Here is a 15,030-nt window from a genome sequence, read left to right on the forward strand (position 1 = left end):
GAAAACGTTGAAATGAGAAGAAATCTTTCCTTCAAAATATTTTTAAAAATATGGGAAAGTTTCCTATCTCTGAGAAACATTTTGAGATAAAATTGTGTATAGGTGCTAACTGCTGATAAAGGGAATACATACATAGGTAAACATTTAAGCCAGGAACAGACATTACATTTTTACTGGTATAAGGACCAGAAACCAGTCTATACCTGTAACAGAATGGAAGTTCGGTGCACAAAACTGGTCTATACCCATAACAGAACAGAAGTTCAGCACACACAGACTGGTTTAAAAAAACTGCTCTAAGATAGCCCCCCTCCTCACCAAAGGGCGAATGCATATTTTGTTCACTACCAATCTAAACTATACTGCTTACAGAAAACTATGTCACTTAGATTGATTCCACCATGTGCTTTTTGAATGTCTGTACCGTAGTATGGAAACTGCTGCTACTGCCTTGGCTCTCATGAAAAGTGTTATGTTAGATCTCTGGGCCACATTCTGACATGCAGGGGTGTGCAGTTTGTGGTGTCACAAACCTCTTTGTGGCACCACAAACCACACACAGTGAATGTTAAAATGTGCCCTGCACCACAAATTTGCAGTGCAGGGCCAAAATTTGCCACTGGGGTTTCCTAGAGTGTAAAGCAGCACAGTGCCCAGACAACAAGCATGCGCTGGCACACACAGAGGCCAAGCCATCCAAAGCAACACTGTGGCTGCTGGTCAGGCTTCTGTGTTGCCTCACCTGTGCCCCTGCTGTGACCAGTTTGTCCATTGTGTGACAATCTGTCCCACAATGAAGTGCACATGCAGGGGCCTGCGCTGTGGCAATTTGTGCCGCTGCAAGCACACACCCCTGCATGTCTGGATGTGGCCCTGGGGTTCAAAAGTGGTTGTAATCTCAGTATAGTATCCTGTGCCACCAGGGTTCCACTCTATTATCCCCTTCCTGCACTACAGGGGAAGGAAGAAATGCAAGCTTAAGTATGGGATGGGTGCCAGACTTGTCTACTCAAGGAGATATAAGATGGTGGGCCAGTGACCATGAAGTTCAAATTTGGAAGGGCTGTACATCAGCAGCATTTAGTTAGCTACTAAAACTTTACATCTCAGGTATAAACATGCTAGGGCATTGACAAGCTTGGATCCACACTCTGGAATTACAGCCCATTTTACATTTCATCTGAACCCTTTAGTGTGGTGTGTTACTCATTTAATCCTATATTCACAATAAACCAAGTGTTATCTTATCACATGCTCTCAAAAAACTTTGAAGCTGAGCTGATAGAAATCTTTACGGCTGATTAAATAAGAATAATCTCTCATATCACTGCAGGATTCTTCTTCTCTAACTCGTCAGTCATGTGAAATGCTTAGGAGCCTAAGACAGTGAGAGCAGAAGATGCCAAGTGCTTAAGACGAATTTTCAGAATGCTTTTGGGAGCCTATTTCCATGTTGCATGCTTCACTTCAGGTCTCAAAAAATTGAAAACTGTGGCTTCCACATGAAAAGATTTCATAGATTTCATAGACATTAGGGTTGGAAGGGACCTCGCAAGATCATCCAGTCCAGCCCCCTGCCCAAGGGGCAGGAAGTCAGCTGCAGTCAGATCGCCCCAGCAAAATAAGCATCCAAGCATTTTTTAAAGGTATCCAGACTGGGTACTTGCACCACTTCTGGGGGGAGTCTATTTCCAACTCAGGAGACTCGGACGGTAAATAAGTTTTTCCTTATGTCCAGTCTAAAATGGTCTTCCTGCAGTTTGTGACCATTAGACCTTGTCTTGCCTTGGGGTGCCCTGGTGAACAAATGTTCTTCCAGTTCCTGATTCACACTCTTTATATGCTTATAGGTTGCCACCAAGTCACCCCTGAGCCTTCACTTCTCCAGGATGAAGAGTCTCATGGCTCTCAGCCTCTCTTCATAAGGCCTGTTCTCTTGACCTCTAATCATGGGCGACTGGTGCCACCTGAGTCAGAGGGGGCATGTGCCTCCCCCCCCCCACTGGCCAGTCAGCGACAAGGGTGGGGGGGTCCTCCCGTGGCCAATCTTGCTGATAGGGCGGGGATCCCCCCATGGCCAATTGCGATGACTGGAAAGCATGAGCGCCACTCCTGAAAGTGCCAGCAGTGCTTCAGCTGGCATCCCCACTCCCTGGCTGGTGCTTGCAGGGTGGGGCAGCAGCACTCGTGGCTGCTCCCTCTGCCTGGTGCCTAAGCAGGGAGCGCTGCCTGTCAGGGGACGCACGTGCATCCTCTATGCATTGCCACTGCCTCTAATCATGTGCGTGTCTCTCCTCTGGACTCTCTCAAGCTTCTCCACATCCTTTCTAAAGTGTGGAGCACAGAATTGGATACAGTACTCCAGCTGCAGCTTCACCAAGGCATAGTAAAGCAGGAGGATGACTTCTTGGGTCTTGCTTACACTTGTTATACATTAACTCTGGAAATTCTGAAAGCCAGCATGCCTTTTTAGGAGGCAGCAAAATCATTAATGCTGAAATTTGTTTGCTGTAAAGGTCTGTTAAAAGTAGATGCAAATAAGGATGTGATGAAACATGGCCACAAATGCTAATCATATATGTATCAGACTTTTAAACCTTGCTCTAAGCATAGAGATTTTTAGCAGCAAGTCAGAAAGAGAAACTCGTGTTCTAGCCATTCCAGTTTTTTGGACACCATAATACAAAAGACCCCTGTCTAAGCTATTGTGTAGCGCATGATAAGATCAATACTTGGGCACAGCCCTCAGCTCTTGTAATCTTATTCCAGTTACTTAGAACTAAGCATCTGTCCTATCTGTAAATCAGAAAATTTTCATTGAAATGAACCTGTGGCTAACAGACTGAGTCATCGGTTTGGTATCATTTCTGTGCATCCATTTCTGCTTTGTAAATTATATTTGGTTCCCAGTGGGACTTGGGATTTATTAGCTATTCAAGTTCTGCCCTCCCACTAACGCTTGGAATTGTGACCGAAACTCAGTAGATGATGCACAAATACAACAGAGGTCAGATAAGAGTCCATTCTGGACCTTTGTATTATATGGCGCTGTCTGCATGAACAGTCCTACAGATTTCAATGGACTGCTCAGTGAATAAGATACTAAACCAGTGGGGTCTAACCCTTTTTGGTAGGAGTGCCACAAAATAACCCTACATCCTCCCTGAGTGCCACTCCAATCCCCACTTCCTCAGCTTTCTGCTTCTTGCCCTGTGCTCCCTGCCTGATCTTCCATGTGTCACACACAAAGGCTGCCTGTGCCGCTTGTGGCACATGTGCCCTCAGGTTGACCACTTATCCTAGACCATGTGAGCAAGACTGATGGAATAAATTCTACCATATAGAAATATAGGACTTTTAAAAGTGATAGATAAATCAAATGTATTTTGGCTCAGTTCTTCTCAATCCCTGAACTCTTTGGCACAGAAGAATTGAGGGTCATGAAGGATTCAGTTTCATTTCCATGATTCTATGCTGCCTGACCCACACCAGTTGTACAATGTTCTACTCCACTATACCTTTGCCTTTGGTATTTCATCTCCCACACTGACACATTCCCTATGCTTAGGCATGGAGTCAGCTGTATACAATCTGGCTTTGCTGGCTACATGGCAGAGAGGTCGCCTCGTTCAACCAAGTAGCAAGAGCAGAAGTGGCAATCTGGCTCCCTGTCAGTAACTCCAGCATGCATGTAATTTTGCATGCAAGAATATCCCTTTTGAACTATATAGATCTCAGTCTTCCTTGTAATATTTTTAGGGCCTTGTATTGTAGAGATGTTCCTCAGAATATCCAGGCAGAAGCTGGGCAGGATGTTGCTACTGAGGCTCTGAGCACAGAGACATGACTGTGGCTAGCTGGTAACTTCCTCCCAAACAGATGTGTAGACAGATACTAGAGGAAGTGTACACTGCAGCTTTCTGCAGCAGATGTGAGGAGCACTGTGCAGAACTCCTCTTCATGGCAATCCACCTGAGTTTTGTCCTGCATGTATAGGACACAAACCTTCATTGTTCCTCCAAGCTTCCTGCTACTTGGCCACTGCACATGATACAGCATCTGACCTAAAAGTTGGGCCTCACTCTCCTCCTCACTGGATGCAGCTACATGTGCTATTAATTCACAGTAGAGCACATCCATGTGCTCCCTCTTGGAAGCAGATTTGCTCACAATGGCTGTGTCCAGATGAGTGCTGCCATTTGTTTCCCTGGGGATAAGTAGCAGTGGCACACCTTGGTATGCAGCAGGTTACCCCAGGTGGGGTAGGGGAGGCTGGGGCCAGCAACTCAGTTGGCTCCAGCAGCCTTACCTGGGATCCTGGGGGCCTTGGGAAACGGTAGCCATGGCACTCCTACAGCTGAGAGTCTGACTATCAGCCAGAGTGTGGCTCTGGTGTGTCCCCTCTCCACCCATGTTGCAAGGTAGCAGTGCAGGGAATGCTTGCATGTACAGTGTGTAGCACTGCAGACGCATCTGTGGCTCCACATACTGCATGTTTGCGCTCATCTGGATGTGTCCAATGGGAGCAGCCTGGTAAAGGGCTGCTTCTGCCCTGCTCTGCACCCCTTCAGCAACCAGGGGGAGCTCCAGACGCCCCTGGTACTAGCTCAGGGCCTGACAAAGGGCATGGGGCTGGTCTCAGGACCAGGAAAGCACGGCCGGCTGCAGCAGCAGCTGTCTCCTGGCCCTGTGCCCAGCAGGACACTTAGCTGCCAGCAAGCCTCCTGCCAGGCAGGGGGTTGCTGGGAGCTGTCCCGGATGTGAGGCGGCTGCCAGAGAGCCTCCTGCAAAGTGGGTGGGGATGCATGGGGCTTACCGGCAGCTGCCCTGCTTGGCACAGAGCTGGATAGCTCCAGGCAGCAGGTGGGGGCTGAGAATCCAGCCTTCATCTGTGCCTCGAAGCAGCACCGCATTGTGCGAAGCTGCTCCAGAGCTTCCATCTCAATGCCAGGAGCTGGGACAGAGGCCAGAGAGCTCCCCATTTCTGGCGCTGATTGGCTCCCAGCTTGTGGGGGAAGCTGGGGACCTGAGAAGCACCAGGACCGGCGCCAGAGAGCTCCCTGTTCCCTGTAGCCTCCTGCTGCCTAGGCTGACCGGGAGTAAATCTGCTCCCAGTTAGCACGTATATGAATATTACTGCACAGTATCTACTGCACAGTTAGTTTACTAGCTGTATTTACAGGCAGTAGCTAACTGTACAGTAGACTGATTTACTGCATAGTAAATATGCACACATGTAGGCAGTGACACTTTACTGTGCAGTAAAGCACATCGTGTTGACACACCCATTGTGGATTAACACTACAGTAGCTGCTGTGTGTTTGCCCATGTATGGCAAGACTATCATTTCAACTGAAGATTTTTATGCCTTTTGGGAAGGGCTAGGATCAGTATCAGATTTCCCAATCGCATAGGATAGTTGTAAATCTAAAGTTGAACTGTTTTCTTTAATTTGCAACACCTTGTACTCTATAGATGCTTACCAGTAAATTCATTTTTATTCCAGTGCCAACAATATGCCTAAGCAAGTTGAAGTGCGGATGCATGAGAGCCACCTGAGCCCAGTGGAACCAAGACCCAAACACTTACACATACGATTCTGTCAGTCTCTCCGAAAAAACCTTCTTCTGTCTCTTACAGTAGCTGGTAAGATATATCTCGTTTTATTTGCACACTAGGTATGCTTCTCCATTTGTCCAGTAGTTGAACAGTCTATATCTTTGTTCAGCTACAGAAAACTTGGTAGTCCCAGCTGAGCAGCCAAGAAGTGAATGGAACACCAGTATGCCAGGTCCCCTTACTTCAAGTGTGGAGCACATTATTTGCACAGTAGGGTGGAAACCTGCACTGTTGATCTTCATGTACTAACTAGCTTGTGGGTAAAATAAGAGTTAATTTCTTAGGTCAGGGAAATGGATTCCATTTGGCAGCTTTAAATACATTGAGCTTTCTTTTTCTTTTTGTTTCTTTAAAAGGCCAAATCCGAAAGCCTCCTTTACCTGAGACTTTCACATCTCAGCATACATCTTCTTTCTCTTATTTTTTCTGGAGAACTGAGCTTCTGCCTCTCTCTGGTTACAATGCCTGGGATCAATAATCTAGCTCTGAAAACTGCCTTCTGGTTTTAACAGCTTCCAAATATGGAACAGTTTGACATTTCTTTGTGGTTCGCTGGCCCTATGCCCAATACTTTTTTTCCACTCTAAGCCTAACAGCCAAATGCAGCAAATTCACAGACCTTTTCTGTATTGCTACAGCTTGATAGACCAGCTTTAAGATAAAGTACAGCTGGTTCTGATCTGCAAAATTTACCTCCATGTCAACATTATTAAATCTTCAACCCTCCTACAGTTGAGAGATTTGGACAAGGAGTTTTGGCTTGAACCATTCCTTAGAAGATGTCTGATGTACTTTCCCGAGACCATCACAAACAATTATAAAAATACGTTTATTCCCTATTGAATCGACTTTATACAAGGAAAGAACCATAATTTATTAAACAGTAGCACTGAAACACAATTCAGAGCTTCTTGTGATGTACAGTACTTTGCTGCTCAAGGCACTGCTCCTGGCAGGGAATAATCTAAAGGTTTTTTTCTGTTCTAATTTTATCTTTCTGTGAACTGGATACTAATAGCAATCTAGGCAGAGAAAGCAATGTTGTTATTCCTTTCACCGGTAAAAAATATTGAATGCAACTTCATCACAAGATCTTGCTTGTTTTCCAATAGGACCTTTTCCTCAGCTGCCTTCTCTGCCAGGACTTCTGTAAGATATTAGAGCTGTATGAGGATGATATGAATTAAACATGTCTCTCTCAGAGTGTAGTGAGACTTAGATACATTTTACAAAATACCAAGAGGGCACCAGGAAAGATACTGTGTAGGAGCAAAATATTGCACAGAATGTTTTAGGGTCAGTCACATTCTGAAACCATTTTTAATTCAAGGTTGTTCTTTTGGGTAATGAAAAAGTGATTCTGGTTTATTTCCCTTCCCCACTCCTTTCTTATTCTCCTCCCAGGTGTCATTTTGGGTGCACTGTGTGGGGGGCTTCTTCGCCTGGCAACTCCTATTGACCCTGACATTATCATGCTAATCGCCTTCCCAGGAGATATCCTTATGAGGATGCTAAAAATGCTGATCCTTCCCTTAATTATTTCCAGTTTAATCACAGGTGAGAACTATTAACGATAAGCAATTTAAGATGCTTGTTAAAGACACCACATGGTTCATTTTTCTAAGAAGCAAAAAAATAATAATGGTGTGATGGCAGTGAGTCTTTTGCAGATGGTGATAATGTATTTAGATTTCATACGGCAAGGACATCTCTGTTCTGACATAATTTATTATCATAGGCTGAGGTCCAAACAGGTTATGTCTAGACAAACATGGGCTGCTCTTCTGAATGTCACCATTTTACTTTTATACTGTTGCATCCACTGCCAAAGTAGGATTTGTCTGAATGACAGTACAGAGTTGGAAAGGATAGGTTGCTCTAAACTGTGGTGTCACACTTGAAATGCCCAACTGTTTAGGAATCAGTGCCAAAATGCTGATATGGTGCCATCTCTCTACATCTCTACAGGGTTTGTTTTTGCCTTAAAGAATATGATTCATATCTCTCAACAGCATCTGTGGGGTTGAATGTCATTTTTGACCAGTTCTCTTTATGTAGCTGGGGCTCTAAGCAGGTATTCGCACAGGAGAAAAAATGGAGGGTCTACAGGATACCCCCCCCCCCCCCCATGTATCCTATGGGAAATTCCTCTGGGAAGGAAAATATCACAAGAAAGTAACGTGGCAAGAGCCATAAGCAGATTCAACAGGATGTTTTGTGATAATTTAGTGAATGGTATAATATCTAGTCCTATTGGACTGTTTTGTTTTTTTTTGTTTTGTGTTCTTTTCTTGTCTTCTTTTTAAACATAGGACTGTCTGGTTTGGATGCTAAAGCTAGTGGCCGACTGGGCACGAGAGCCATGGTCTACTACATGTCCACTACTATCATTGCTGCTGTGCTGGGTGTCATTCTGGTTTTAGCCATTCACCCAGGGAATCCCAAACTCAAGAAGCAGCTGGGAGAAGGAAAGAAGAATGATGAAGTGTCCAGTTTGGATGCTTTCTTGGATCTTATTCGAAATCTGTTCCCTGAAAATCTAGTCCAAGCATGCTTCCAGCAGGTAAAAATATCTATTCTTTGCAACATTTTTTTTAAAGGTGAAGACCTTTTAACCTGGCAAGATACACATTCAGGTTTCTGTCTTTCACTTTGGGAATGGCAACAAATGAGTGATGAAGAAAATACAGGCCTTTGGTCTTTGGCAGTTAAGCAAAGAAGGAAAATAGTGTGCCACCTGTTTTAAAGGTACAGCTTTTTTTAAAAATTGATTTCAAATTTAAAACCTATCTGTTTCCTTGTCATTTTCTTAAGCTTTTAGGAACAGAATTTAATGCTGTTGAGATTTGCCTGTGGAGGGCTGGCTAGCTGATTGGTTTGGAAACCTCTTGCCTCTAGCCTGCCAGTTTGAATTTCAGTTTGGGTCAGGTTGTGGGTGACTGGATTGATATATGTCCAGTGCATTATGTAAAATGTGCTTGTGGTCTCAGGCTAGTTCCCAATGGACATGGGTCCACATCACAAAACCTACCACCATATACAATAAAAACTACTACCATATACAATGTATCTGCTCGCTGCTCAGGAAAATAGAGGACTGCTTGGACAATACAACCAAATGGTCAAATCACCACAGAGGTGATGCCACTTGGTCAGATCGGAGGTATATTTTAATGGCAAGTAGCTGGTAGAGAAGACCTACACTCTTGTTGCATTTCCCAGTTAAATGCTTTGGTATAATATCTTTTCACCTACACTAAATTAACATGATTTTTAAAGGGGTAAAAGAAATGTTTTCAAAGAACACAAACTTCCCAGTTTCTCTCTCAATACATTTTTTTTAAATGTGAGCAGCTTTTTCCTAAAGCTAAATTGTTTGGCAATCATGCTAACTATTTTTGTTGAACCAAACGAGATGTGTTGCCAAACCCATTCTTAAATGTTTTGAAATGGGTTCATTTGGCATTGTTTGGTATCTGGAGTTGTGGCTAGAGGCAAGAGAACTGAGCAGAGTAGGGGGTTGGGTGTGGCTTGGAAAGCTTGAAACTGTTAAAAGACTTGGATAATTTTGTTTCTTCCCTGGACTTTCACATAAAAACCCATAGTCTTTGGGGGTTTATAAAAAGAATGTTCCGAATACTTCCAAACCATCATGAGAACATCGTGTGGTCAGACCATGGCTGGCTGAACATCACAAATGCTTTAATTGAAAAATTGAAAGTGTTTTCATAAAGCAAGTGGGGTTTTATTTCTCTCCTTCTATCCTATTTTGTATCATGAAAGAGAGACTCAGTAGTACTTTAATCTGTAGCAGATTGCTTGAATATTCATAGGTAGGAGCAAAGAATGAGTTAGAAAGAGAGAACGAGAAAGGGAGAATCAGGCCACTAATATCTGTCAGGTCATTTGGCTGCCTCTCTCAATATGTGTAATACACATGTGGTAAATACAATGTAGTAAATGCAGTTCACCTCACTAGATGTGGCCTGTTCTTCCACTGACATTTTCTTAGCCTTACACTTTATGGATCCAATCCAAAGCCTATAGAAGTCAATGGGCAGACTCCATGAAAGTTCAGGGAGCTTTTCATGAAGGCCCAAATGAGCTTTAACTCTTCACACATTCAGTCTGGACAACCACAGCTTCTGCTACGAAAGCCACACTCCCATGACTAAGTCATACCCCTTTCCAAATGAAACACCCACTACTTCTTAGCCTCAGCTTCTCATATGCTGCTTGCTGAATTGGGTTAGAAATTTAATTTCTCTTTCCTCCTGATTACTAGGAAAGCTGGAATTCTTTCCTAGCCTCACCTGGTTTTGGTGGTGAGGAAGTATGACCTAGTTGTAAAGGTGCTAACTGGAAGACCTCCATCCCCTGCCTACCAATGACATCCTGTGGGATCTTGAGCAACTCGCTTGATCTCCCTCTGGGGGGCCCATGGAGAAAGAGTGCTTATTGCAGGTTCCACCACATCATTTTAAATCTGCACCTCTAATACCATTGACACCAACATTCATTGCTGTGATGGACACAAAAGGAATGAATGGCCTGGTTCAGGTGGTATCAATAGCTGCCTTTCTTTCCTGTGTTTGTCAGGGCTACATCTGTGGCCGTTTAAAACGTACAAGCAGTCTTGGGATAGTATGGTCTCTGGAGCTGAAGGGATTGTTTTGCAGAACTCTAGCCAAGTATTTTGGAACTATTTTGAAATATTAATGGCACAGTGTTGTGCTATCATGATCCAGAAGGGGGAGCTACAGTTCCCCTTTCTGTCTTGCAGATGGTAGGAAAGGTTGTGCCACAAACTCAGGTTGTCTGTTAAATTGGGTTTGTTTGAAGAGCTGAATGTGGATGAGCTTGGAGGAATGTGAGCCTCTTGAATAATTTGGGGGGTTTAAAAGATTGATTTGCAAGCCTCATTTTTCTGTAATGAAACTCACCCACACTTAGTCTGTCAATTTAAATCAATTAATTGTCCCTTCTAAATATCTGATATAGAATGACAACTGTAAGGGCCAGTCAAGCACCTTTACTTTCAAAGTGCTTGTCTGAACCTGAACTTTGATCTTGGCTCATCATCGCTAGAATTATGAGTCTTTATCCTCGGAAATGATGAGGTTCTCCAACTTTCATTCACTCCCCCAGGGGTTGTGAGTACTCAGAATGTCTATGGCTCTGCTCTGACACCACACATAGAAAGCACAGGATGATAAAATTCCCAAGATAAAAATAAAATCTGAAAAAAGTTAAAAGTAGGAGGAATGTGGGCCAGGGTCAGGACCACTGAAGAGATTCTCATGCATCGTCTGTGATGTTTTTCCCTTGGGTGTCTTTTTCCCCCCCTCTATATTTAGAGAATGTTTCTTTCTGAAACACCAAAAGTCTGTGAACCCATCACAGTAAAGCCATGATTTCCCACCCCCTCAACAATGTGCAGATCTAAGTGTAGGGGTGGCTCCGTATCCCACTTTTTGGGAGCAAAATCCAGGACACAACCCTGGTTAGTTCTTCCAGAACTCAGAACCAGTTGTAGTTCACACCATTTCCAGTTTGGGTGAATGTAGCCACCGTAATGTGGCACTGTGGACAGGCTAATTACTAGCACTGCTGGGATTATGCTGCTTCCCAGTCCACAAAGAAAGCTAATTAGTGGCCTGGATGCAGTCCTAGATGAACACAACTATGCCACTTCTGATTCAGGAGGTGGCCTGTGACCGTCTCTTTATCCAGAAGCAGTGCAGCCAAACTCTTGCAGCACAATGTAATGTTGCATCCTTTCACTTGGAACTAGTAAAAACTAGCCTATTTTTAGATGACAGAATAGAGGCTGTGTTTAAAAACAATGTTCCCTAAGGCTGTTTGGAATGTGCAATTAAAATGAGTTTTTATTATTGTTCCCTAGTTTTCCTGATGGATTAAATCCTGTTCTGATTCTGTTCTTATTCTGTTTTTTTTTCAATACTTTCAGATCCAAACAGTCACTAAGAAAGTACTGGTGCCACCACCGATTGAAGAACCCTCTAATGTCACTGACTCTGTCTTTGCTATGGTGAACGAGACAGTGAGTGAAACCACACCAGAAGAACAGTTGGTCATTATGAAGGGGCTTGAATTTAAGGATGGAATGAATGTCTTAGGTAGAGGAACTTTTCTTTATCATAATATATAATATACCCGCTCTTGGTTTTCAGTCACAGCCTGGAAGTAATTGGGAGTGAGGGCATTTTTGCTGCTCTTGAGTCAAAATTTGACCTAGCCAGGAGACAACCAGAAGTTGTTACCATCACCTGACTGCTTGTTGGACTCTGTGAGATGAGTCTTATGGTGGATATGTGCCCATACCACAGAAGCAAACACCAGAATTACCACTAGTTGACAACCTGTAGAAAAGCCAAGGACTGAACAAGAATCTGCTATTATTATTTATTTGATATACTATAGAAGTGCCCCAAATATTTTATCAATCCAGAAAGAGGAGGACTATCCAGGCCACCATTGGTTTCCATTGACTAAACAAATGTTTCCCCAGATTTACCTATTCCATGAAGACCTGAAGCTAACTGGGTTGGGTTTCTAGTGCTTTCCCTGGGCACATTGTGTTATATTATGACTTAAGTCCTGAGCAAGAGGTGGTGTGTAAACTGCACCACACATAAAAAAAATCCCCGAAAGACTTGACACATCTCTGAGTCACAGTTCCCTCCCGGTTTTGTCTTTGATGCTGACCTTTCCCAGAAGCATATGAGCCTTCCCTACTGTGCTCCCTTATCTGTATAGACCAGCAAGAGTATGTGGAAACAAGGGTTCCACTCACTACACACGCATCCCTGTGCACCTGCTCTGGGATGAAGGTCCGTGGGTGGGCATGCTGAACCTACTTACTTTTGTATACCCAGGCATACAGTCCTGTTATCCAATATAGGGCCTGAACTGAAAGTCCTTCTCTCTCAATTCAATTGCTTGTCATCCAAATAATCTATCCCTAAACTTGTACTATTCTAATGCACACCCTCACATTATCTTATACATTAGTCTGAGGCAGAATGTTCACAATGAAATGGTCATGCTACTACTTACTTATATATTAAAAACATTTAAAAGAAAATTTGGGCTCACTAGATTTGGTGCTAGAATGGGAAAAACTGTATCCTGCTGACAATATAATTAACAGCAAAAGGGACCGGAAGGCAAATTAATTACTGAAACAGAAGGAAATGAATCTACTGTTGTAATGGCCCACAGGCATTGCTAATGTGGTTTGGTCCATAATTGTAAAATATTGCAGAGCTTTTTCATATGAGAAATGACTCTGTGTGTGTGTGTGCGCGCGCGCACGCGCGCGTGTGTGTTGGGGGGAATTGACCTCTAAATTGTAAAACCAGGGCAAACACAAACAAAATTGAGTGCTATGAGTAATGCAGCCACTAGTTTGGAATTAACAGAACAAAGCCATGAACTAATGTTTTCTAACGCACAGTTTGGATTCCAGGAAGTTACTTGGTCTATAACTATTCAAATTTTTCCATAATATATTCTTCCATATTGTACACCACACACACACACACACACACACACACACACACACACACACACTGCATCTACATGTGCACTTTACTGCGGAGTTGACTAATTAGCTCCACAATAAAGTGTCACTGCCTACAAGAGCACCAGTATTAGAGCTCAGTATATTAACTAACTCCACTGTAAGATAGTACCATGGGGGACAGTAGTATCTAACAGCAGAGTCATTTGCTGCGCTGCAACACATGTGTGATTGGTGACTGGGACAGCACTATGGTCCCAGCCAGCCCCTCTGCCACCTGATGCCACCACCTAGCGCCAGAGACTGACCTCTCAAGCCTGCTGCCAGCCCAGGGCTGCTCCACCTGCAGCTCAAAATGCTGCTGCCCCATGTGTGCGTGTAGATGCTGTGCCTAGGAGCAGTGTACTCTGGCACAAGCTGCTCTGGAGTTTATCATGTTGCATTAATTGCACGTGTAGATGCACTCCCCCACATACACACTTTGATTCCCTTCTGTGCAACTGTGGCACAACTCAGTAAAACATCTCTCACCATCCTACTGAGTAGATTAATGGTCAAGCTCATTTTTCTTCTTAAGTACAATGAAAGAATTTTGGACAGCCAGTCATTTCACTGTGCATTAGAATCTGAAATCCTCCTTCACTGATTTTATTTCCAGATCAGAATTACTTGTGTTTTTGATATGGGGAAGTTCCCGGCTGAGTTAACACACTTTCAAAATGCTGAACTCATATTTGCTCTCATAGTTCAATCTCCTGAGGACTGAAAAGCAACAGAATTTCCTATTAGTGTCAATATATAATCCTAAATATGGCTTTTCTGACTCTTGGCCCTGAAAACTGCTGGGTAGAAAAGCTAAGTGCTGAAGAGCAATACCCCCCAAATTATATTAGAGAGAGAGTTGGGGGGGGGGGGGGGGAAGAAGAGAGAGAGAGAGAGAGAGAGAGAGAGAGAGAGAGAGAAAATGACAGACAGAGAGAGAAATATATATAATATAAACTTTAGGGCATTGCTCATCAGCACTTAGCTTTGCTATCCAGCAATTTTCAGGGACCAAGAGGCAAAGAGGAGTATTTAGGATTATATATTGACACTAATAGGAAATTCTGTAGCTCTTCAGTCCTCAGGAGATTGAACTATGAGAGGTAATACGAGTTCAGCATTTTGAAAGTGTGTGAACTCAGCTGGGAACTATATATATATAAATAGCCCCTAGCATCCTCATTCACTAAGTTGATTCTCATCTTTCTTTTTTTTTCTTCTTTTTTTAATACTTCAAGAATGTCCTCCATTCATTTAAAATAATTATAGGGTTTTTTCATTTTAAGGCCTTATCCTACTGCATAGTTTCTCAACCTGTGGTACGCGTACCCCTGGGGGTATGCGAGATACAGGCAGAGGGTACGTGGGTACCCCAACGCCCTCGCTCTTTCACCCTCTTTTCCTCTCTCTTTCACCCCTTCCTCCTCTCAAAACTATAGCAAAAAATTTGGTGCACCATGCATTGCGCAGTACTTTAAATTGCCCAGTAATAATTTGGCATGCCACACAAAGCCCTCCTAGCTTTGACCAACATCACCTCTAGCCCAGGTACATACTTGAGTTGTACACCCTTGGTATAAAATGTGGCAACCCTACCCACACCAGATAAGACATCTCTCCTATCACAGCCTTATATACACAGCCCTTCTTCTAACATATGGCACAGATTAGTCTGTAAATATGCAATCCCCTGGAAAATTGAGTGTTGGGGTACTTATTAAAATTTTCAGAATTTAGGGGGTACTTGCTACTTAAAAGGATTAGAAACACTGTACCTACTGCATTTAGCAGGAAAACATTCATTGTTAGTCTCTCTATTTTTA

General features: G+C 43.4%; 1 protein-coding gene across 1 annotated transcript in view; it reads left to right on the plus strand.

Annotated features, from left to right (window-relative positions):
• The first annotated feature begins 5,510 nt into the window (after window positions 1–5,510).
• Window positions 5,511–15,030, plus strand: part of SLC1A2 (solute carrier family 1 member 2) — a 41,484-nt gene continuing 31,964 nt past the window's right edge. The window contains exons 1-4 of the mRNA XM_006014650.3: window positions 5,511–5,646; window positions 7,024–7,176; window positions 7,932–8,182; window positions 11,591–11,759. Coding sequence (XP_006014712.2) covers window positions 5,517–5,646; window positions 7,024–7,176; window positions 7,932–8,182; window positions 11,591–11,759 — 703 coding nt within the window. The 5' untranslated portion in view covers window positions 5,511–5,516. The remainder of the gene's footprint in view (window positions 5,647–7,023; window positions 7,177–7,931; window positions 8,183–11,590; window positions 11,760–15,030) is intronic.

Source organism: Alligator sinensis, unplaced genomic scaffold, assembly GCF_000455745.1.
Source record: "Alligator sinensis unplaced genomic scaffold, ASM45574v1 scaffold442_1, whole genome shotgun sequence".
NCBI lineage: Eukaryota > Metazoa > Chordata > Crocodylia > Alligatoridae > Alligator > Alligator sinensis.